Below are 26,603 nucleotides of genomic sequence, written 5' to 3'. Positions count from 1 at the left end.
GTGCAAGTGCTTTTCCTATTTTAAATCAACAATGCTAAGAAACACTAACTACTAAAATTTAAATATCCTACGACCAGCAGAAGGACGACTTAAATTTAGAACTCTAATATGTACTCATCTACTGTCCAGATCTGTATTCCATCTAGACCAGCCTTACCCAACAGAACTTTCTGGAATAGTGGAAATAGTCTCTATTGCTCAATCCAGTAGGTAGCCAGTAACCACATGTGGCTACTGAGCACTTGAAATGTGGCTAGTGCCACTTTTAGAAAGTGGATTTTAAATTTTATTTAATTTCAGTTTAAATGGCCACATATGGCTAGTGGCTACTATATTGGAAAGTGTAGACCTAGCAGATCTACACTGTACAATACGTAAGATGACAATCAGGTGAACTGGATTCTACCCTAGTTCTGCCACAGACTACTCTATGAGCTTGGTCAAGTTATTTATTCACTCTGATGCTGTTTCTTTATCTGTGAAGTGATTAACTAGATGATTCCTAAGATTTCTTCTAGATCATTTACACTCTGGTTAAAAAACAGTCACAGAGTGTGACTAAAAATCGCTACAGTTATTTCCCTCATGAAAATCAGTCCTTTAGTTACACCATGCATATTCATGAACACACATATACTTCAAATTTTCTATAATACATGAATGAATATATGAAGATGCAGAATAAAAAGTAGTTTTCATCCTGCTTAATCCTACTCCTGGCATGTGATGATATTGGATGAGAGAAAAATATAAACAGGATTTCCTTGCATTAGTACCTGATTTATCGATTCATTGATTCGTATTATTCAGTCATTCAGTTAATTGAATACACTAAGCACCAGACACAATTATTTTGTGATGTGATAAATGCCGTGGAGGAAGGGAGAAGGCAGCTTCTAACTTAGCTTGGGGGAGTGTGAATGTCTGTGAATGAGGAAGTGTGTGTGAAGTTTTCTCGAAGGAGGTGACCAAAGCAGAAGTCTATTTTTTTGAGTCCATTCAGACACATGGCCCCAGTACTGCCCTTAGCCCTGGGCAAGAGGGCTCTTGTGTTAGGGTCCACACTTTAGAGATCTCTTCCCTGGCTGCACACCTCCTCCTGTGGTAGCCCACCCCATGACCTTAGACTGTACTTTGTGTTCCTGGGACCTTGGGATTCTCTGCCCCAGTGACTGGAGCTCCCTTTAAGGACTGTGAATTATCTCTTTCCCAGGTCTGTTCTTCTGCAGGTGAACCACACCACTGGTGTGCGCTACAGTAAACTGGAGGATGGGGCAAAGAGGTGGGTATTTGGAGGCATGTGGATGGAGTTTGATCCTGTGAGCATCCCAAATGTCTACATATGAGAGCTTCAGTCTCATAGAGATGCTGATTTTAGGTACGCGTGGATGAGCGGGGGAGCAGGCCTCGGCCCATTTGGAAAACCAACTATTACAGGCTCTGGTGGGTTGGAAGGACTCTGTTGGCGTGGCATTTACATTTACTTCATGGACAATCAGATTAAGTGAGAATAATAAAGCATTAGAACAGTTGCTAAGGCACCGCGGCAGGCAGTGTAGTGTGCACAACTGAAGTAATGCAGTTTAACCAAAAAAGATTTCATTGTTAATATCTAGTCTAATAACTAAATATCCTAAGATGATTTTGGTCATTTTGGTTATTTGTGATTTGAAGGTTTGTTTGCCTCACCAGATCAAAATCATGAAGAAAAGCCTGCTACTGTGTCCGATGTCTGCCACCCTGCTGATCAATATGGTTGAGACAGCAAAGTACAATTAAGTAAAATGATAAGTTTTAGCAAATCTGTGGGATAGCAGTGCATTATAACTAAATATGATTAAAGTAAATCTTCACATATTGGTTAATTCAATTTTATTTTAAATGAAGCAGAAGCAATTATCTCTGCTTATGTTATTAGCTACCATAAAATACATTATATTCACTTGACACAAACGTATTAAATGTGTTTGCAGGCAAAATCAAAATAAACTAAAAAGTATCTATAACTTCTTTGGATACAATCCAAATTTCACTTTAAGGAACAATAACAGAAAAACTTTTCTGAGTTTTGAACTCTCAGACACCACCAGGGCCCAACGAGTGACATTTTAAGTACTCTTATAATTCAGAAAGAGATGAATGGATACGCTATGGAGTTTGCATATATTTGGGGGGCAGGAGAGGAAGAGTTTCAGTGTAGGGAAAGTGATATGGTCTATGAAACCTTGGTTATAGACACTTTGGACAAAAAATAATTTCCAGGAAACAGGGACTAGTTGGTATATTGAATATACATCATTTGTCTTTTATGTTTTTGAGAACTACTATATTTGTCAAAGAAAGAAACAGTAAGGATATCAAAAGGAAAGACACCTTCAAAAATACTATTCTAACAACTACTTAAACTCCTGAAGAACTGAAAAATAAAGACCATTTGTGTCGGGGTTCAGAGCTTTAGCATTTCTAGCTGTGGTCAGTTCTTGGTTTGATTCTTGAGTCTAATTTTATAATCCAGAGCGATTCTCTCCTTATTTAGATGGAGTCCAGTTTGTTTTAGCTCAGGATTCTGCCTTTTGTTTTGTTGTTGTTGTTTTGCGGTATGCGGGCCTCTCACTGTTGTGGCCTCTCCCGTTGCGGAGCACAGGCTCTGGATGCCCAGGCTCAGCAGCCATGGCTCATGGGCCCAGCTGCTCCGTGGCACGTGGGATCTTCCCAGACCGGGGCACGAACCCGTGTCCCCTGCATCGGCAGGCGGACTCTCAACCACTGTGCCACCAGGGAAGCCCCAAGATACTGCTTTTTAAAATCTCCTCTAGAACTTCTCGCAAAACCTGAAGGCCTTGTTTATGGAATAGGTGCACAGCAGGGTTAAATAAATGTGGACCTGCTTGAGAGGCAGGACTTCTTTTTTATTCCATTAGAGATGCTGTTAATCTTCAGATGATTATTTTTGTGATATAAAATATATAGCGTGGATTATGAAAACTAATTCCCCACCTGACACACTCATAAACAGTTTTGAAAGAGCTAATTTTAGATCATTCCTAGTTTTTTCATTTCATCATTAGAGACATTTTACATTTTAAAAAATTCTCTAGTGCCTCTCAAGATCCTCACGTAAGCAAACACTCCTCCATGGTGCAAACCAACAGAGGTAGTGGGTTTTGCGTACTGTGGAAAAGATGAGAGCAGTGGTATATATTATCTTCCCTTGTCTGAACTGGTGGATGAGAAGGGGTGTGTTATGAAAAGGTGATGAGGTAAGAAGATGTGATATATAGGAGAAGGCCAAACACAATGATGGCAACAAACAGGACAAAAGGAATAAGTTGTATTGTCAATCACAGTATTTGACACACTCTAATTTAATTGACAGCTATAATCACACTGTCGTTAGCCCTTATGTCTCATAGACTGGTCTTTCTGCATGCCACGTTATGTCATCTGACATTTTTGTCTTAACAGCAATACTTCTCATTTATGGAAGTCTGTGTTCCATAAAGCATTTTCATATTTTTTTCACTTGCTTCTCACCATATTCCAGTGATATAGGTGGCATAGGAATTATTGCCTACATTTTATAGATCAGTAAAAAGGATCACAGATGATAGTCATACACTCCTAAGTTGTTCAGAGGCCAGAATTACTGGTAATATGTACTTTTCTTTCTACCAGGCTTCGAGTCAAAACACACACACCCACATATGCACACATACGCATACTATTTGAAAGGAAAAAGAAAATTTCTAAGGAAAATTTTCTCCGCATGAAAGCTGCTATTATATTTCCAGTGTCTTCTGTCTTTGAGATGGGTTAAAATACACAGGTGCTATTTAAGTTAGTAAACATAGGGATTTCTTTTTAAATGATACTTTTAAAAATAATAGAAATATTTCACTTTAGGCAAATATATAAAAATTCAGTTTGCTGGGAAGAGGAACTAGGGGACTGTATTGCTTTATGAAAAGACTCTGAATAGGATTGCTTTAAATAGCAAAATTTCTCAGCACATTTAAGCTATGTTGATTTATGAAAATCTGATTCATATAGAACTTTACAGGAATACATCTGTTATATAAATCCATGCTCACCTGTAATGTACTGTAGAGGGAACAACTGAGTGATAATAATAATAACATACTAATACAATTCTTCATTATATATTTTAAAGTGCTTTCTCCTAATTTATTGCACTTGTCTTTGGCAACCTTATAGGGGAGGCAGAGAGGGTATGATTTTCCTTTCTTTACAGATGAAAAATTGAGAGGTTAAGTGACTTGCCCAAGGTCAGACAGACAGACCATTCATTTGCTTCTATTTGAGTGATGTAGTTTTAACAGGGTAGTCAAGGAAGTAAGGTTCTTCCTCTTAATTTTTTTTTAACCAGCTGTGAAGGCTATTAAAACAGAGGTGGATGATCTCACAAATATACTGTTGGATGAAAGAAGCCAGACACAAAAATTACATATTGTATGATTCTATTAATATGAAATTCAAACACAGGCAAAATTAATTGTGTTGGCAGAAGAGGGAGATGGTGATGGGGGGTGGGTAAAGGGGGTTTCTAGGATATGATAACCTTCTATTTCTTGATCTGGTTTGTGGTTACACAGGTATGTTTACTGTGAAAATTCACTGAGATATATACTTATTTGTCTACTTATCAAATATATATTATACAAGTTTCCTTTTAAAAAAGCATTTTACATCTTTAAGAACAGTACAATGCTGTACTTTAGAAGATCACTACGTTGGACATATCCTTTGAACATTTGTGATTTCAACTGAGTTTCTCAGCTTCATTTTTTGAAATGAGAATATGAACTATATCTGAAGAGTTTAAAGAGAGAAGAAAGGTTTAGAGAAAAATACCCAGGATCATCTTTATCTGAAAAGTTCCTATATGAAATGGGAAATCAGAGCAAACTAAGACAATGACATAATTCATTTAGGACTAGGTGGGACATTTATATTTAATGACATTAAGCTAGAAATGGCAGGGAAATGGGACTAACTTGTTATTCACACCGTGTATTCTAGAGCATGTGTATGAATTTAAGGAAGATAAAATTATAATGTTTTAAACATCCATTTTTATTTTAGAGCTTTGTATATTACAGTGCTGCACTGGGCATCAGGGTAGAAAGCCTGTGGCAATGATAAAAATCATAGGCTTTGCACACCTGGGGACAAACAAGGGCTCCTAAGAATCCTAAGTAGCCTTGGACGTAAGAGTGTATGGGAGGAATATGTTTTGACTGTTTATCCACGATACAAATTACAGGTGCATTCAATTGCATAAAGCAATTTCAAAATTTATATGGTAGTTTTCCAAAAATTCTTCACCCCCTCTGATCCTATAACCTGGAGAGCTAATGCTGCCCTTGTATGCAAAGTTACCACAGATGACAGATGTTTAATTTAGTTTTCACATATGGTCTTTTGTTGTTTTTCTTTCATTTTATTCTTTTTAAAAAGAATCCATTATAGTACTCCCAGCCTGATTGTCTGTATCAAATATCTATCTTGATACTGTAGGTCAGAAACAGAGAATTTCCAGGCAGTGGGTCAGGTGTGGTCCCAGGATGCTTCCATTTCGCCAGTGATGTTTTGAAGGCAGCTACATGACAGCTAGGACTACAGCTTGCTGAGTGTCTCCCCAGGAGGGCTGTTGAAGGCATCCTGTGCAGGGAGAAGCCTTTGACCTTTAGCCCATGCACACATTTGTTTTAAGTCTTGACCAACTAGCGTGTTCCTGTGCATTCGTTTCACTAGGACCTAGCTTCTATTTTTTTAAAATACATTTTATATCCTGAGCACCTGCAGGCTGCGTGCCACACATAGTGTGAAATGGACATGATCAAGCTGATTGTAATCACTGCATCCAGGGCAAGTGTGAGACATAGCTGTCCTCTGGAATTTGAGTTATTAGAGCATCATCCTGTGTTCCCCAATATTGTTCGTGCCACAAAGTAAGTCAGAAAGATAGCTCCAGAGACAGGGAGGAAGTGACAGGGAGAGGTAGGTTGAAGGAATTCTACTCTTTGGGGCTCAGCAAGCTGCCCTAACTTCTCTTTCACTGGCAAAGCATAAACAAACTTGAGGAACTGGGACCTGCGTGTTTACGGGCAAGTCCAAGAGGAATCATTCCATGATCTTTTTTAATGACAGAGATCGGGAATGCACAACTGTTTCTCTCTGGGTGGAAGGACAAATGATATTCAAACCATAACTGCTGATATTTTAACCATTAACTTACCATTTTATTATCAGTTTCAGGGGTCAAGAAGGCACAACTGTTCTCTCTCTTCGGCAAAAGAAAAACCTCTTGAATCACTGTCGAAGGTTTGCTCTACTAGTTCACAGGCAGTGACACCTGGTTCCTTTGAAATCTCACTTCTGTTTAAGCTAATAGGCATATCCCTGAATTTAAGTCTTCCTCAGCATCCTCTGTCACTTGCTTCACCTGGAATCTCCCTCTTTTTTCATCCTGTATCAGTTCTGCAGATGTGTTGTCATGTGATCCTTAGCATGTGATGGACAGGCCCTATCACTTCTTTTTTGGTTGTTTGTTTTAAAGGAATACATTTTTTTTTACCGTTAAAAAAATTGAAGCATAGTTCATTTACAATGTTGTGTTAGCTTCAGGGGTACAGCACAGTGATTCACTACCACTTTTTAACTTTTACTGATTCTCACTGTTTGTTACAGATCACATCACAAAACAGGCACATTTGTTACACATAGTCTTGACCACAGTTTTGAGTAACTTGTCTTTTCATTCTTTTCAGTATAGAAAAAGATAAATTCAGATACTTGCCATCAAGCCTTGTTCTCCTGGTTTCCCTGGTTCACCCTTAAAAAAGAATAATGATAATTTTATTAATGCTGTAAACAGTAAAAACCAATTTCAATCTTTTTTTTTCTTTTTCACAATATCCACTAGGGATCTTGAATGTCAAATATATACTTTTTAGGCTAAAGAAAGGAATGCAAACACAATGTAATTTAAAGAGCGCTGATGTTCTTTCTTCAAATGCATTTTATAAACATTTTAGGATTTAATACAACAAATCTATATTACAGCAGAGATTTAAGAATTATGCCAAGAAGGTATTCTAAATAAAATGAGTAGGAGTGATTATACTGTAAAGCAGCTATGGGTTCTCTATCTTTTGGGGCTTCATCCCAAAGAAAGGTGAGACATTAGAAGACACTTTTAGGATGAAACCACTACCTCTGATGGTCCAGTGAAAGCAGTCCTAAAAACCAGCATATTACGCTGAAAGTCAATTCCTTATTTCATATAACAAATTTATAGCAACTTTTGGCGAGGGGTATGAAGCTTATAAGAAGGTTGTCCCAGCAAAGTTTTAAAGTACCCTATAGTCTTAAAAAAAGAGTCATTCAAAAATTACATAAATATATGCATATAAAAATGAAATCTACCAAAACATTAATGACTATGGCCGATTTGTTTTTTCTTTTTTGGTTGCCTTTATTTTCAAATTTTTCTACTTTGTGGATAAATATTTTATTATTACTTTTGTACTAGAAAAACACTGATGAAAATAATTTAAGTTACAGCAATACATTAAATAAATAATTTAATTCAGCAATAAACCTGAATTTCAGGTCCTAAAGTCATAAGTGTACAAATTTTTGACCTTTTCCATGTATTTCTTTAAATTGCTGAGTTGCCTCTACCCAACCAAACCATTTATCTAGTGTCCTGCGTTACTACTCTATTATTGACACTTGACCAATCTTAGTAGCTAAGTACTAAGTAAATTAGTACTTAGATCTAAGTGTTGAGATCACTGTTAAGTCATTTCTATTAATAAGCTTCACATACAAAGGACAAATGATATTCAAACCATAACCACTGATATTTTAACCATTAATTTTACTATTTTATTAGTGATTTGGGGGGTCAAGTTACTTGCAAGGGATAAATATTAGGAAGATTTACCTCTTTTACTTTCCATAAATTGCATAGGACTTTATTGCCTCTATTTTGATCCTTTGTAAAATGTTATCAATCTCCCACCTAGGTTTTTCAAGCTAGTCTTCCGTTTAAACCAAAGGCATTGATGTACTCTATGGCAGTCAGGACACAAGTGAGATTGGGCGTCTCCACTCGCAGACTTCTTGAGGCTTACCTGAAGACCAGGTCAGTTGCTGTCTCCAGGCGTCTCGCTGTGGTTTGCGTGGGTACCCCGAGGGTTGAGTGGTAAAGTAGATTCCGGCTGGCAGTGCCCTCTCTGCTCGGGGATTTTCCTATCATCCCACTTCCTTCAACCCACACCGCTCACTTGCCCTCTGCCACCCCCATCCCCAACTCCAACCCAATTCTCAGTGCTTTAAAGGAAACAAAACCTGTGAGAACAACTGATCCAAAAAGCAACTCACAGGCACTCCTGGCATTCCTCGAGGGCCATCTTTCCCTGTGTCTCCAGGAGGCCCTCGTGGGCCTGGAGGTCCTGGAGGGCCTGGAGGCCCAGCCTGTCCTTGGTCACCCTACAATGGAGAAGGGGACAGACCAACAATAACCGTGAAAGATAAAGACCCAGGTCTTCTTTTCAACACTTTAAATTTGTATTATCTAATTCCCATTTATACTGTGAAAAGACCCATAACAACCACAAATGGTAAAGCCTGTAGGCAATTTGCCTGCCAGTAGGAAGCAAATAAATATTCATGCTGGGCGAGCTGAGTAGACGCTGTTGAAATCAAAGCAGCTCAGAAACCAGCACTCTCAGCTCTTGGAAAGAGTGTATATGTTATCATTATACTCAGAGCTGGTAGAAAACTTTTGCATAACTTTATCCATGACAATGCTGCATCAGTTATATTCACCTTGCTTAATAAAATGGCTGCATTTATAGTTGGACAAATATTTACTTTTTCATAACTTATAAAATTAAACATACAAGGCTCTTGTCATGCTGTGTAATAATTTATAAATTACCAAAGCTAGAGAGCTTAGAAACTGGATCTATCACTGGATATAATTTTTAAGCTTTCTTTGTTTTTTTTTAATTTAAGAAGAAATTAGATTGGCTTTCTATACCTTTTGGTTTTGGTATTTTCACATACATTTCAAACAAATGCAGCTCACTAAACATAATTTTGCTCTAGGATATTTAAAAATAAATACCCACCACCCACACTCTGCCTCTGAGAGATAAATGGTAAAGCAACAGTATACAGAGTAAACATCGAATGTAAAGGAGAAATCAGACTTGAGCAAGAATAGGCACTACCTTAATCAGGCGGCGTTTAATGAGCTGCTGATCAGCAGAGAGAAACCCATGATTGATTTTAGGAAACACCATCTGATCAGTCAGGTGAGGTCAAAGGTTGGAGTTCAGAGATGAGAGAGTTGAAGAATAGACATCAGAAGGCCCCAAGAAAGAAATAAAGATACACACATTAGACTTATAATAACCATCAAACAAAACAGAACTGGCACTTGTGTCTGACATCGGACCCTCTGGCTCTTCTTGAAAGAAACAGAACCCTGAAACGGGATGGTGAAACCAGATTTTTAGTTAGAAATGAATCTTTTTCTGCTGCGGACATTAGGCCTTTTTAAATATTGTATATTAAAGAAGCAGGTAACCTGGAGCCACCTGCATCCCCCATCCACCTGCACTCTGAGCAGAAAGTCCAGAGACGAAGTGCCAGTTCAATTTCTGTAAGACTCCTCAACCAGCATAATGCGGCATGAGCTCGACTGTCATTTTATGGATGCCTGAAGGCCAGAGTATTTAGGATTGTTTAATCTACTGAAAACTATCACAGAGCATTGCGATGCAAGCCAATCAAACCAATGAGGCGTGGCACAGCCTTAGAGAGCTTGCCTGCCTTTCTTCGACTTCAATATGCTCTTCTCTTATAGTCTCAAGATTCTCCTTCTTAATGTACGTTTGACCTCACTGATGGAGGTGAGGTTCCACGTGTCCAATAACCTGTGTGTGTGAGGAAAGGGAGCGCCTGGACTCGGAAAGCCAGTTGAGCTGTTCTTGCTCACTCTTATGCTGATTGCGGGCTCTGACTGAGCAGGCATGGGTGCCAACCACGAACCTTGACGGTGAGGATCTGATTACTGTGCAGAGCGGCAACTGTGGAGAAGCCTGGCAGACCCTATGGACGGGCACAGCACCAAAACAACACGACACAAAACGTCACACAGACATTCCACTGGTGGACAAACACAACAAGCATGTACCTAATACCACCCCATCCTGGCTCTAAGTCTTGCCTTGTTTGACACAGTAAACAAAATCAGACACATGAGGCCCCCAAGCCAACCATTTCTTAAAGGGAATGGTCAGCTGGAGAACTCAGGTACATTGGGATCTGTGTACATACGCTTAAGATTTCTGGACTCTTACGTACAAAATGTTAGTACAGAATGGAGATAACTACAGACTCTGTTATGAACACAACACTGTAATTTCCCTCTACTGATATTCTGTTTACAACTCAGGACATACAATACATGTATCAAATCTTTTTTGGACAACAGTGAACAGAATTTTGCAGTCAGATCAGATGTATTCCTCAGAATAAATGCAGTATGCTTCACAAAATATAGTCTTACCACCCACATATCAAAATTTCTGTCTCCGATCATATGATGATTCTCAGGTCTTTCCTGTTTCAGGAATTCCTACAGAGGTGGTGGATGGAAATCTGCCTCTTATAACATGTGTATTTCATGTCAGGGGGATTTATGGTCACACTCTGCAGTAATCACTTCTGTCAGGTAACTTTTCCAAAAGAACTTGACAGTTCACACAACCCCTTGAAGCACAAAAGTGGTTTTGAATTCCTTAACCAAGGAAAATGGGCAAAGGATGTTTTAAAAGCCTGTACTTTACTAGCTTGTGCTAACTTATGTTCACAGGCGTTATCAATTGGGTAGGTCTGAGAGAGAAATTTTGCCTGTGTTCTTTTTCCAACAACATGTGATATCAGAGCCTTGTATTCCAATTTTTTTCCCACGCAGAATACTTTTACCATACAAAAAATTAAAGAACAACCATGGTAATATATGGTCTCGAGTGTCTGCAGGATTCCTTCCTACGTTTTCTCCTCCCCACTGCCTTTCCCCTCTTCCCACCCAAATCTACTACGAGGATATTTCTAGAAAAAGCCAGAAATTTTCTAGTTTTTAAATTTTATTAGTTTTGGTATATTTTTTCCCTTATTTCCTCCTTATTAGGGATATATTTTTCTTAAGAGAGACAATAAAATTATGTTTGTAGTCTGAGACATCTCTTCAGCCCTAATGCTTCTGATTCTTGTTCGTTAGAGCTGGGACTTCTCAGGAAGCAAAGCTGAGGAAATCTTATCCCTTTCGCCAAGTCCTATTTGATAAGGTTATTAAGTGGCTGGGTAGTTTCGAGGTGACCTATATCCTCTTTTTCTTCTCCTCAAGTAAAAGTCCTTTAAAGAGAGGCTCTCCACAAATTCAGAAATACTACAAGTTGGAAAACAGATGTGTACAGTTTGCTTTTGTTTTACTATGGAATATGAGTTTAAAATGTTATTAGATGGTAATGTGCCAGCATCTTTCCATCTGTGACTCATTAGCCCTATATTACACAGTCAAAATTTTATATATAAACCTCGTATTTATGTAACAAAGAACAAAAACAGATACAAACAAGAAGTCTATGAGGGATCAGAATCTTGATTAGTGGCGATAAATCATAGTGTTACTTTAAATGGGATTATCTAACAAAAATAATTTAAAATTAAAATCCTTTTAACAGCACACATGGTAGACCTTACAAATGTTCTGAAATTTTCATGTATAAATAAGTCACTTCTTGCACTAATATCTGAGCATGACCAGTTTGCTGTTTGATCATATTTTCCAAATGCTTACAAAAAAGTATTAAGTTTTAGAACTTAGTTTGGTTTCCAGTGTTAACGAGATCTAAAGAGAGAAGTGGTTAGGTAATTCCCATCTCAGACAGATACTTTTTCTCCAACAGAAAATCTCTATTTGAGGAAGCTGATTTTTTTTTAACATCTTTATTGGAGTATAATTGCTTTACAATGGTATGTTAGTTTCTGCTGTATAACAAAGTGAATCAGTTATACATATACATATGTTCCCATATCTCTTCCCTCTTGTGTCTCCCTCCCTCCCACCCTCCCTATCCCACCCCTCTAGGTGGTCACAAACCACCGAGCTGATCTCCCTGTGCTATGCGGCTGCTTCCCACTAGCTATCTATTTTATGTTTGGTAGTGTATATATGTCCATGTCACTCTCTCACTTTGTCCCAGCTTACCCTTCTCCCTCCCCATATCCTCAAGTCCATTCTCTAGTAGGTCTGTGTCTTTATTCCCATCTTACCCCTAGGTTCTTCATGACCTTTTTTTTTTCTTTTTTAGATTCCATATATATATGTTAGCATACCATATTTGTTTTTCTCTTTCTGACTTACTTCACTCTGTATGACAGACTCTAGGTCCATCCACCTCACTACAAATAACTCAATTTCGTTTCTTTTTATGGCTGAGTAATATTCCATTGTATGTATGTGCCACATCTTCTTTATCCATTCATGTGTTGATGGACACTTAGGTTGCTGAAGAAGCTGATTTTATATTCCCCCATCGTCTTAACAGTGGACATGCTACCAATCAGGTGCTTAGAGCAACATTTAAAAGATTTCATCAGCGAGTTAGGCCAAAGGATTTCAGGAGTTTACATGTAGCAAAGTAGAAAGGGGACAGGTGGGCAAATTCTCATATATATATATATATATATATATATATATATATATATATATATCCGCATCATGTGGCTTGCAGGATATTAGTTTCCCAACCAGAGATTGAACCCGTGCCCCCTGCAGTGGAAGGGCGGAGTCCTAACCACTGGACTGCCAGGGAATCCCCAATGGTAAATAATTTGAGACTTTTTTTTTTTTTTTTTGCGGTACGCAGGCCTCTCACTGTTGTGGCCTCTCCCGTTGCGGAGCACAGGCTCTGGACACGCAGGCTCTGCAGCATGGCTCATGGGCCCAGCCGCTCCACGGCATGTGGGATCTTCCCGGACCGGGGCACGAACCCGTGTCCCCTGCATCGGCAGGCGGACTCTCAACCACTGTGCCACCAGGGAAGCCCTAGAGACATTTTCATATAAAGCAAACGTTGACATATTTGGGGTAGAATGTAAAACTTGCACAAATTTTTAAAAATGTTACCATTTGACAGTGGTAGAGAACCTCATCTCACAGGGGATATCTTCAGGTCACAGAGACGCTCAGCTGATTCTGCTTCCTGCAGAAGGTCTTTGGAGGGTAGGTTTGAAAAGCACTGGTGCTGAGTGCTTGTCTGCACGGCTAGGCTTTGTGTGACTCTAACTGCTAGGCTGCCCTAGCTGTTCACACAGAGAGTGCACTTTTTCATCACCCGTGCCATTCTTCCACAGTATCATTAGTCACAGTCCTTTCTAAATAACTGGAATGGACATATTTCACTTGGTTTTACATCTTGGAAAGCTTGCCTGGTACACAGATGGTTTGAGTGGGTGTGGAAAAAAAAAAAAACTGTCTCCAGAAAAACATGGAGAAAGAGCCCAGGAATAAGCTGAAGTACTGAAATAATTTGTACACGTTTTCACCCCAAATATTTTGAGTTCTTAAGAAATTGGATATACAAGCGTATAAAACTACTTTATAGAACCCATTTTCCTGAGCATAAAGACTCAGATAACTTCATGAATCTTCCCCACATTCTGTGAAGTAGGTAACCAACCAGGACCAGTGTTTTGACACCATTACAGGAGGAATTCTATCTCCCTTCATTGCCTTCTAGAAGGAAAGATGCTGGCCTACCCCAAAGGGACGGTGAACAAATAAGTAATTCATAAGAAATGTTGCTAACTACTTGGAAGCCATAAATTCAAGATGCTATTGTCATTTTTATTGTGTACTCAGAAATGATGAGTGTTACATGATTACACTATAGTGAGAAAATTTTGGGTTTTGTCAAAAATATTCAATAAGGCAATGATAGAGCCAGAAACTTAATCCAGGAATTCTGATTCCAGACTTTGTCATCATGAAATTTTGTGTCTATAATTTCTCTCTACTTGTTTTATACTTTAAGTATTAGAAAGCTTAAAAATTGACAAATATACAACAATATTTAAGAAGTATTTACTGAGTGCCTTCTGTGCAGTCTTCACTGTGCTAGGCCCTGGGGATTGAACGGTAAGGACCCTAAGCTCACTGGGTTTAATGTGTGGTGGGGAAATAGGAAAAAATAAGCAGCCAGTAATGATAGGAATGGATAATCATTACAATGGAGGAATGGAGGGGCTGCAAAAGAAATAAAATGTGCACCTAATGCAAGGTTTGGGGAGCCATGGAAGACTCCCCAACCAGGTGAAAGAGGGGATGGGGGTTGGCAAGGCAATAGTAAAATCAAAGACAGAATGACCATTTAGGAAGATGTTACAGTAGTCTAGTTGAGGGACTGTGTCCCAGAGCTAGAGGACAAACTGATAGTTTCGTGTGATATTAAGGAAGTAGGATCCATAGGACTTGTAGCTTGGCTGAGAACATAAGGGAGAAAGGGGAGCAGAGAATGGTCCTAGGTCTCTAGCTTGAGCAACTGAAGGATGGTAGAGGGAACACTAGAAGGAAGAGTGTTTTCTGGGGCAGGCAGGTGGTTTCAGATGATGAGTTCAGTTAACTTGCTGAATTTGAGGTGTATATGGACAGCCAAGGGGCAGCAGTTGTATGTGCATATAAAATAGTCAGGAGAGAGGTGGGAATCACAAGTCATAGGGCTATGTGGGGTCACCTAGGGAGGCTGTAGAGAGAACAGACCTAGGAAGGAACCCTTGGAAAGACTTTGATTTAAGGGATGAGCAGAGGGAGAGGTAACTACAAATAGGATTAATAAAAAGTGGTTGTAGAAACAGGAGGAATGTGAACTCTCCTAACAAAAATTCTGTACAGGCAAATGACTCAAAGTGGTAGACACACTTGACTTCACTGTTTACTGCATCATTAATTATGCTGAATTAATGCACATAAATGACCCATAATAAGAACAGGTTAACAATGGCCAATATCACTGATGAAGGATGCTTACTAGTAAGCACAAGGGAGTGTCCATGAGGTTGTAGAGGTCTGGAGGAAAAAATAAACAATTATTTTAATTATAAAGGTGGTCAAGAGGCCCCCATAGCAAATCGTATTGGAAGAAAAGATATGAGTTATGCTGAGAAATGAGAATCCCTGAGTTTCTCCATAATGTAAACAGTATCATAATTCTGTTTACCTAAAACATATCATGCATTGTGACACAACCATTACAGTGGGTATGTGTGCAGCATAAATAAAGACAAATATTCCTAGAAGTTGATAAAATAATTTGTAGCTAAGAGAGACCAGATGGGGAAATATTATAATAGATTGCAAAAATATTTAGGTAAAAGAATAACTTTAGTTTAACAGCAGGAACCCTTAGAAGGCTAACTAAGGAAAAAAATTAAAAGAAAGAAATTTGCTGCTAAATCATTCCATATTGCTGTAGATGGCATAATATGTCTGAATAGAAAAATCAACCATATGAAGCTAAACAGCTAAAAGAATCCTTTGAACAACCAAATAATATGAGCACTGGAGCCTGTGAAAATCAGTATTTATAGCTGACTGAAAAAGACTGTCTTATGATAATTATGGAAAGAACTAGCCTTCTGTGGTTAAATTAAATATTTGGCTCAAAAAGTTAATTTTTCCTTTTTATAGATACTCCAAGTTCCATGCTATTGTATTCTATCATAAATGTTAACCCTAGTCAGCCCAGGAATTATCTTTTATATGTATATGATAAATGTGAATTTACAAATTATTTAGAAGAGAAAGAGAACAATGCAATCTCTACATTGACAAAGTCATGTCATTAAATACTATAGCCACTGAAGTGCTATGTAAGCAAAGACAAACTGCAAAGGATCTATAAGTAAGCAGAAAGATGGCAGAAAAACCTCAACACTGGTAGAGGTAAAGAATAAGCAAAACCACCTGAAGTACACATACTGAGACAGGATCTCCTTGCTATGATCTAAGAAGGGATTCCAGGGGGTGTTGTGTGTCCCAAGGGCATACAGCTAAGAAACACCAACAAAAGATAAGACGTCATGAAAAGAGGTAGGATTCCCGAAGAAGGACTGCCCCAGCCCAAGGGAACCAGAGAATGCAGTGTAGATGTGGGAAACAGGGAAGAAAACAAAATAGCCTCACAGTCTGGGAAACAGTGCAAAATTAAAATTACGTCAATTTTATTTATACAAACTTTGCTATCATTGAATCAGTCCTGTGTTAGGGTTTCTTAATAATAATGAGATAATAAATAATGATGATGATGGTAATGATAGTAGTGGATACTCATATGATACTTACTATGTGCCAGATATTAGTTCTAAGAGCTTTAGCTCTTGTAGTCCTCACAACAACCATTTGACAGATGAGGAACTGGAGGCACAAAGAGGTTATGGGTTTTGCCCACCTGAATATGAGGAGCAGAGCCAAGATTCACACCCCAGCCATCTGCTCCAGAGTCTATGCTCTTAGCCACTATACATCCCATAAATCCTTCACAGTCTCTGAATTTCATTCCCATTTATTCATTCATTTATTCAAGAAGAACTTATACTACTATAAGAATTTATGCTTACTGTAAAAAAGGCAATATTTGGACACTGAGATTAGAAAGCCTTACCCCAGGTTTCATGGAGCTTAGAGTACAGTGAAGCAATGCAGACATTAACCAGGCAATTATAAATGTGGCTGGGATCTCTTTTCATGTAAGTATCTATGCTCTTTTTCCCTTATAGTCCTCCATTTCCTTTGTCTCTCAATCAAGCTCTTGGTTGGCCATCTGCTGTTGCATCAGGAGAGGTACAAGGAGGCAGTGTAGAAAAGAAAACTTGTTTGCCAACTTTGCTAGAAATCAAAAATATCTCTCTCCCCCCAAACTGGAAGAGAGGAAGGAGAACTGTGGTCCTCAAGAGCAGAGGGGGCCTAAGTCCTGCTTCCCCGCAGCACTTCCAGGAAGGCAACAATACCTCAAAGAAGAAATGGCTACGTGACTTATCTAGATACACAGGACCAGGGGCAGCCTTGCAAAAGATTTCCCTGTCTGAAGCATGGCACAGAAACAGCAGAGAGTCCCCCATGCACCAGTGATGCAGCATTGACACACTGTTTCTGAAGGGCCTTGCAGGTTAGCTGGGCCATGCTGCCTTCTCAGCAGCAAACTGTGTGGACCAACAGTAGAAGACAAGGTGCCTCTCAATTCTCACTCCCAGATCTTCTGATGCTATAAGACCACAGAAAAGTGAGTCAGTCCAAAAGGAGGAAGAAAGTGTGGAAATCCCAAGAAGACTGATGTTTGTTGTTTAGTCAACAAGTGGAGGAGATGTAGATTCAGAAATCAAATTGTTATAGAAAATTAAGTCATTAAGATGACTAAGAAATTAATATTTCTTAATCATCTGAGTTTTTGGATGAGAATCATACCTTCGAAGTGAACATGATGACTGTTAGCAAAACAAAAGCTATGAGAATGCAAAGAAAGGGGGCCTAACTGAGATCAGCTGGTCAGGGAGGACTTCCCAGGGAAGTGATGTTTAAGTTGAGACCTGCATAATGCAGTACCCTGTAGTGCCTGGCCACTCTCCAAGGGCTCTGCTGCCTTCCTTCCTGACAGTATCAGCAAGATGAATATTGGAACCAAAGAGAAAGTATATTTTTCTTTTCCAAAGATATGCTGAATCTACACTTAGAATACAAAGAGTAGGTCGTGTTCTAGGTATTCCCTTGAGATCTAGACCCTTTTCTCCACTTGAGAAGGTTAGGATAAGGGCAATGGCAAGGACTATGGGTGTGGGATTCCTGTAGGAGGTTAGATTGATGAGATCAAGAGAGATTATACTAAAACATCCATTCCTTCATCTAACAAGTGACTCTTAAATATGCCAAATATAGTGAAAGAAGCTGTAAGTGTTTAAATCTAGTAGGGAAGGGAGGTTATCACATGATTTTCAATTCAAATGGAAAATATACTAAATTAGTGCTAGTTAGAGGAGCAGGCAGTATGCTTTTTAAGCACATTCTGACTGGGGAATGGAGTTGTGCCTCTGTAGAGGTGGGATTTGAGATGGGTGAAGAAGGATGAAAAGGACGATGCTATTTGAGGTGCGGTGTGGACTTGGGGCCTCTGGAAGAAGGTATTCCAGCCTGAAGTACAGTGAGTAAAAAGGAGGAAGGTATACTTGGAAATTGCTGGTAAGTTGAGTTTAGTTGGGGTGAAGCAGTTTTTAGGTAAGAGCCTAGAAAAGTTGATAGGGTATATATATGGGAGGTCTTCAAAGAAGCTTTAAAGGGGGAAGCTGTGGGAAACCACGAAGGTGTTTATAAAATGAATGTGCCATGCCTTGCATTTGAGGAAGACAACCCTGGCCAAATTATGATGAACAGATTAAAAATCAAGATGTAGTCCATGATCCTTTATCGGCAATTCCAAAATACAAAGTCCCTGAAAACAAAACAATTCTTCATAAGTTTAACTAAAGATTTTTCTAACTTTGCAGCAAACCCATTTGGTGGCAAAAACTTATTTGAACAGATGTGAGGCTATTTCTGCTCACTAATAATCCTGCTTAGTGTGAACATGCATGTATTTCACAGCAGAAATTAGTGGCTTAATTACAGAGTGCCTCAGGCCTCTTTAAGGGTGTCAGACAATGCCTGGTGTATCAACAATATTAACTTTCTAATACCTAAAAACTCTAAATTCTGAAACACCTTTGACTCTGAGGGTTTCAAGGAAGGATTGTAAACTTGTTCCAAAATTGATGACAAAGATCCATTTAACAGAATTAAAGATTGTAAGAAGAGTAGTAAGTTTTGAAGTTAAGGCAATGAATTTAGTTTTGAAAAATACAACTTGTTAATATAGGCTAGACTGGCAAATAGTCTGTCTAAATATATGGTAATCTGAATTATATATTATAATTTATACCAGTTTACAGTAATTAAAAATAAATTTCCATCTATGACTTCAATTTTATATATTAATCAGAACTAGCCTGATCAATTGTTATCTAGTATCTTTAATTAGTTGCTTTAATGAATAAATAAGCACATTATAGTTAGCATATACGTTTTGCAAGTAAATGCAAAAACAGACCCGTGAAAAGTTTTGATCTTTTAGGAAATAAAAAAGAAAATACAGAGATCTTGTTTAGAACATCAATTTGATTACCAAACACTGCATAATAATTTGCTTAACAATCCCACCCCTTTAAAAAATAAATCACGCAAAAGCTTTAATTCCACCCATCTGATTTTCATGCAATTTGCATGAACATTCTGAATTATTTAATAAAAGATTAATAACCTTTTAATTCTCCAGGAATTTCCCCTCAAAGATGGTACAGTAACATGATAACATACAAGACAATAATATTCTGCACCTATACTTCTGTTGAAACCAAGGGGTGCTTTCTAGCTGAGGTTGCCAGGTCATGGGCTCACCTCAACTTGCATATACCCTATCCACTTTCTGGAAGAAAACAGTACATTTGAGAGAGGAGGCACAGTAGGATCAGGAAAGAACAGTGCCAAGCAAATAGAAGGTTCATTTGCTGACAGGGCACCTTACACTGAAGGGAAAATCGGCATTTGTCCTGTGAGAAAAACTCAACTTTTTTTGCATTCTTCATTCTGGGAGAAAAGGAAAAGTGGCCTGTTATTCCCTAGAGATTCTATTTAGTGTCTGGCTTAATGGGTATTTGCTAAACTTCCTTTGTATGATATTAAATTGAGTTGACTCTAAAATTCCTTGGGCATGCTTCCTGGATGGCAGCCTCTTTTCTTCTTCCCTCAGAAGAGGTAGATGGCTAGAAACCAGCGTATAAAAGAGCTGGTGAGGGTCCCATGGGGCTCAGCTATAACAAGTGGACAGCTATCCTTGTATTTCCTAAAGCACCTCTGAAGTTCACCCTCCCCCACAAATAAATTTGAGCCCACAGCAAACACTTGATAGCCCTCTGGGATAATGCAACTATTCAAAAATGACCTTAGCAACAAAAGGATAATGGAGTAGTTGGAAGAGTTCACCAGAGAGTATTGTTACTTGGAGTAGTATCACTCTAGGTACGTACCTCTACTAGTTAACTAGTCTTATTCTCTAATATCCCCCTTTAGTCCACATCATAAATTTTAGTGTTTTCCCAGGGCCTGTTCAACTACTCAAAACTAAAATAGTCTGTCTCTTGAAAGCATCCCTGAAATTTTCATGTTTCCATATGGACCTAAAATACTGAATGCGATTTAGGACATTTGAATGCCCTATAATTATATTTATATTTGATGTTACTTGTTGAACACTGAGTAAATGCAAATGGCTCTAAGGACCAGGCAGATAACATAAATAAGGGAGCAGGTTTAAGACAAAAGGAAGTGGAGATGCTTGGCTGAATAGGAGTCAAGCTGGGGCTAAAAGGAAATAAGGAGGAGTTAACTGATTTTGCCACAGGGGAAGGCCTACCTAGTACTGCTACATCTTCACATGCTTCAAGAGAACCCAGAAATCTGAGGTTTTTCTTTTTCTTTTTTTTTTAACGAATGCTTCAGATTTTAAACATTTGCTACCAATTCAAATTTACTTTAAAACATTTTATAGTCCAAACAAAAATACATTTGGGGGGAGGATCTGGGCCACAGAGTACTAGTTAAAGATCTGTGATCTAGTGTTTCTGAATGTTGAATTAGAAACGAGCCAAGTGTGGAAGGGCTTTGCTTCAGAAAGGAAGTAATTCAGTTAGTCCCTTGCAGGAACTTTATTTTGTTGTATTAACATTTGAAGAAAGGGCTATATGTTCTCATTGTATCAATCACATGTTGTAATTCAGACCACTGGTTCTTAAATCAAAAAATTTTCAAAATATACAGCACCTCTAGGAGGAAGAAGAGAACAAGGTGTAATTCCTTTCTGAAAAGGAAGTGATGGATACACTGTTATAGTGATATAACACCCCACAGTGATGGATCCATTTGGGAGGAGTCCCATGATTTGAGCTCCTCATGAAAGAGGCTGTTGTAATCTCTGCGAGAGTTATGGTTTCTTTGGGAATCTCAGAATTTCCCAACTTCTGTGAAATTAAGTCTAAACTTTTTAATGATATGGATATTAGAAATCATAATATGAACTTTCTCCTTTTTAGTTTTCATTTCCTGGCTGTGGTTGGTGATGATGTTATTTAATGAAATACTATACATTTTTAATGTTAAGTTGTGATATACTATGATGTTTATTATATCTACTCTTTAAAAGTGATATTTATGTGCACCTATAATTTACTTGAAATGACTACACTGATAATATTCAAACTCTTTTTTTACCTCAAATTTCCTTTTATACCTTCCAATTTCAAATATTTAGATGATAATAAGCCAGCCAAAAATGTTAAGAGTAAAGATTAACTTGTCTTGGAAAGTTACTGAAAATGCGTGCTCAAAATAAGCTGTAGCTGCAATTTCTGATGGGGTCAATTGTCTCTTTATTTAAAAGTACTTAATATGTCATGTATCAAAGGAACTTGCCACATATAACAGAAGCAAGATTTTTTTCCCTATGATTACAAGAATTATTTCAAAGTGTAACATCGCCTTTTAACTTAGTAAACATTAAATGAAATGATTGCCTTATTTACCGGTAAATAAAAATAAAAAAGAACGAACAGTGAATAACTGTATTCTGTGTTTGAACACATGAAATGATGGTATTAAACATAAGTAAAACCAAGGAAAATATTTCTCTGGTGTCTTAAAAGATAAAAGTAATAGCCCAGTTTCCAAAATAAAAACATATTTCATAGGTCTTATTTTAATTCAATGAGTCTATAGTTTCAGTACCCATAAGGACCAGAGTTTACATTTTAAAAACCAGGTGGTATCTGGTATACTCAGATAAGTTACCAGTTCTGCCACCTCATCAGCTACAACTTTTATGATTCCCATATGTGGCTAAAGAATTACAAGATGTATGCCTATCATATCATTACTGAAATTGAATTACTTACTCATTTACACATAAGGCACTGTCAACTATTCTCCTTGGGTGATGTGGAATATTAGCAATTACGGAACACAAAGTAAGGAAGAATAATTTACCATTTTCCAGCTCCTTATGTTACCTACAGTTGAGATGAAGCTTCATAAACATTTGTCCATTTGTACAATTCTCCATGTTTCTCGACTTGTGAAATGTTTGGGAAAATTATTAAATGTTGGGAAAATGGCGTGAAACAAATATGATTGAGAAAAAAATTATTTTCAAAGGAATTGCTAGAGTCAACTTTTGTACAAGGAATCATTAACCAATTCATGAATTATTAGGCCTTTAATTTCCCTTCCATTCTCTTATTCTTTGTTGGATTTCCTTTGTTATGACTATCATAATTAGATGTAAAGAAGGAAAGGAAAAGGAAAGTGAAAGTCATACTAAGGATTAGTATAGAAGAGTGGCATGGAACAGTAAAGTATGGGTCAGGAGCACTAAGGCCCACTGGATCTGCGGGAAAATACTGAGAGCAAGAAGAGCATTTGCCGTTAGAATCGGAAAGAGAAGAAGAATCAAAGAATAGGCCTTTTTCCCCCCTTTGGCCAAATGGGAGTAAATTGTTAATAACTGACAGAAGAAATCAACAGCATCCAGTTCCTATTTAGTTTCTAATTCTCTGTTAAACAAGACAAATACAGGTATTCGGATTAAAAAATGGCACAGAAGGGCTTCCCTAGTGGCGAAGTGGTTGAGAGTCCACCTGCCGATGCAGGGGACACGGGTTCGTGCCCCAGTCCGGGAAGATCCCACATGCCGCGGAGTGGCTGGGCCCGTGAGCCATGGTTGCTGAGCCTGCGCGTCCGGAGCCTGTGCTGCACAACGGGAGAGGCCACAACAGTGAGAGGCCCGCGTACCGCAAAAAAAAAAAAAAAAAAAAAAAAAAAAGGCACAAATATTGGTAATATAAAATGCCAAGAAAAGTAAAGAGACTATAAACGAAAACCTTGGGAGTCTAAATTAGTCTGAAGAAATGACTTTTAAAATACAACGCATTTGCCAAAAAAACTACCAAACCATTCAAATTATTTTTCAGGAACTGTAGAAAGTAAGAGAAGTAATAGGAGAAAAAACAAGGAAGAAGGTAAATCCTTCTTAGATTATTAAAAGCATTGTTAGTGAAAATCTGAAAAAGAAGTGCAGTTTAAAAATATGATCTTTTTTGTCTTTTTAAAAAAGGTTATTAGTAGATGGATGTACATATATATATAACTGGATTACAGCAAGAGATATGTCATATTATCCTTATATACTAAATTGAGAAATATGAACTGAAAGCAAATAAAAAAGTGGATTTATAACTGGTTGAACAATTTACCTCGGTAATACTGTTTAAATTGTCCCACAGTTCCTGTTCTCAGTCTTAACTCCATTCAACATTTGTGTCATGGATTAGATTAGTCTTCTTAAAATTTGGGTCTGGGGATGGTTTCTCTCTCAGTTTGTATATCTGTTTCTATATCTATGTCTCAGATCTCCAGAAAATGGGGCAGAAGAGAGATGTAATATTTGCTGGATGGCAGAATCAGACTCCAAGAGAGGATCTCAACAGGACAGAGTACACTAATAGTGTGGGAATAAAAGTAAAGAACAGTGTTTGGGGCTTCCCTGGTGGCGCAGTGGTTGAGAGTCCGCCTGCCGATGCAGGGGACGCGGGTTTGTGCCCCGGCCCGGGAAGATCCCACATGCCACGGAGCAGCTGGGCCTGTGAGCCATGGCTGCTGAGCCTGCACGTCCGGAGCCTGTGCTCCGTAACGGGACCGCAATGGGAGAGGCCACAACAGTGAGAGGCCCACGTACTGCAAAAAAACAAAACAAAACAAAAAGAACAACAACAAAAAAAGAACAGTGTTTGGATCCAATAAACAAGCCATAATGATACACAGTTGAGGAGCTAAGGGCTAGCAGCAGTGAAAAAAAGACTTTAGAATTTATGTTGATAATAAGTGTATACATCAATATATGATATGATTGTCAACGTGGCTTAAAGCTAATCTAATTCCCTACAATATTAACATAAACAGAGGCATAAGCATGTAGGTTCTATCCCACTTAGGCCAGCCTCCACCTGAATTAATGTGTTTAATTTTTGGGTGTTACCCTTTAAGGGTAGACAGAAACACATATAGAGAACAACCAGGAGAGAAAGAAGATACAGAGGTGTCACACGAGCAATGGATGAAGGAGCTGGGGTTGGAGCAGAAGAAAGTGAGCTGGGATATGAGAGCTATTTTGAATAAGCTTAAAACTGCCTTGGGAGCATCACCGTCACCATCACAGGGAGTAGTCAGTTTTATGCTATGCCATTGCTTGTTGAGGAAAGTTGGGTTTGGACAAGCAAGGCTTTAGGGTTCATTGCAACCTTGAACTTCATTCAGTGTTTCTATAAAATCCCTGAAGGGTTGTTATGTGGAAGAGGAATTAGTTCAGAATGCAGGACTAAAACTAAATGATAGGAAGTAGAGAACAACAGATGTTAATTCAAAAGAAGGAACCATAAATATCTGTCGAATGAATTAATGATTAAATTACTCTGTAATATTTAGAACTGTCTATAATTAGAATAGTTTGCTTTTCAACAGAGTGAGCTCCTTGCCACCAAAGGTGTTTGAATAAAACTCAGGAACCATAAGGTTAGGATACCCTATATGAATTTTTAGTCAATTGGATGGCTGAGAAATGGGTTTATTTTGCAGTTATAAGAGAAACTTTGACGTAGCAGAAAGTGAATTTCTCTTACCCACATTATCTCCTACACTCCGCACCCTTTTAGAATAAGACAATCAAGATTTATCTAGAAACGCTTTCTGACATTGCCAAAATATTTTATAATCCTAATAAAAAGTAAATTTTTAGTTCCTATATTATCCTACAGTTAAAAACACTATAAGAAAAACATGTTTCAAATGCATACAACTCTCCTCCCTTTCCCCATAAAGGGAAATATAATCTACTTTATAGGATCCTTTTTATGCTATCTTTTTAAAATCATTTGAACCACACCCTCAAATTCTGTATTTGTTGTACTCAGAGAAATCAGGTTTCAATTTATTTTTACATCAAGGAGAATACAGAGAAAAAAGGATCAAATAATACTGACTCAAATTACTTCTTTTTCTTAAGATTTGTCAGCATAGCTATAAAGGGCAATTCTAAACAATTTATTAACTTAATTTTTATTGGTGCCCTGTAAGAGCAATTTCATTAGAAATGTTTACAAGGGGGGATGTTTCCATTAGTCTAACTATATAACCAGAACAACAAAAACCCAGAAGAAATATATAGTGCCTTAAAGTATGAATGCTTCTAGAAGTACACTGATTAGTATTATAAAGAAAATTATTTGGGTCCAGTAAAAAACATATGGAACTAAATTTATATTATGATTTTAAATATCTATGAACTTTGGCTACAACCTACATAGATATCTAGCTAGATCATTTTAAGTAATAAACAAACATCCTATATACTGCTAAGAAAAACCTAGAGGAAATTCTGTAATTAGGGGCTACATTTTCTCTCAAAGGAGTGACTCTGAAGAGCAAGCCTTCAACATCTATAGTTTCTAATTTTAAAAGTATATAATTAAAGGACTAAAATATATCTTTTAAATATTATTTGCATGTTATTAAATTACTACTCTATATACAACAAGGGTAACTTAATTCTGTTATTTACAATTCATATTTCAACAAAATTTTGAAAGATGGCATAAATTATATTGACATCTTGGTATAAAACTACCAAGTTTGAACTAGTCCTAATTTTGACCTTTGAACAGACTTGGTATACTAATAAAAAAATTCTACACTACCGAAGATTGACAACCACCAAGGTAAGAAGAATTCTATGTAAGTTAAAAACAAATTATATGTAAATTAAATTAAAGGCAATAATGTAGCCTTCTTCCTAGAAGATAAAACGATTTGTCATTCGTTGTTTTGTTACCTGTGTCTGTATATTTTGATGGACTTTGTCATCATAATATCAAACGTAAAATTATCTTAATCTCTAATTCAGGTATTACAAACTCCAGTGCCAACAGGGGCTGTGCACATATGTAAATTACTGAAGTGGGCTGAGTGTAATACAGAATGCATCTGAAGCAGAGAGATTCCATCCAGTTTCAGTCAACTGAAATTATAAAAGAATATGTACCCAATGGTGTCAGATCTTCTAACTTTCCAAGAGGAAGTTTAAAACAAGATTTTGCATGAAATTGCCCAATATTAAAATATTATCAAGTAATTTGGGTAAGCCAAATAAAATGCGTCTACTATTGGAATCTGTCCAGAGGCTACCAGCTTGTAGCCTCTAATTTGCCTCATGAGAATTATTGATTCAAAATAAAACATAGAGGGAAGATTGTACAAAATAGTATATCACGTTTCAAAAATAAGGAAAAATAAAGACATTGCATTCCTTTCCCCC

The 26,603-nt window shown here is 37.7% G+C and overlaps 1 protein-coding gene across 3 annotated transcripts in view; it reads right to left on the bottom strand.

Annotated features, from left to right (window-relative positions):
- The window catches only part of COL25A1 (collagen type XXV alpha 1 chain), a gene marked incomplete at its 3' end in the record, with an annotated part of 474,748 nt that overhangs the window by 116,874 nt on the left and 331,271 nt on the right, over window positions 1-26,603 (bottom strand). For 2 of the 3 annotated variants that reach the window (XM_082635417.1, XM_082635416.1), the window contains exons 8-10: window positions 10,090-10,149; window positions 8,413-8,520; window positions 6,821-6,856 (exon numbers count right to left, since the gene is read on the bottom strand). In XM_082635417.1, the coding sequence (XP_082491543.1) occupies window positions 6,821-6,856; window positions 8,413-8,520; window positions 10,090-10,149 (204 nt within the window). Of the gene's footprint in view, window positions 1-6,820; window positions 6,857-8,412; window positions 8,521-9,266; window positions 9,339-10,089; window positions 10,150-26,603 lie in introns of all 3 variants that reach the window. The other variant, XM_082635415.1, reaches the window with a different exon arrangement.

The sequence above is a fragment of the Mesoplodon mirus genome (genome assembly GCF_964341445.2).
Source record: "Mesoplodon mirus genome assembly, chromosome: 2".
NCBI classification, from domain to species: Eukaryota; Metazoa; Chordata; class Mammalia; order Artiodactyla; family Ziphiidae; genus Mesoplodon; species Mesoplodon mirus.
This window is presented reverse-complemented; position numbering and strand designations above follow the sequence as displayed.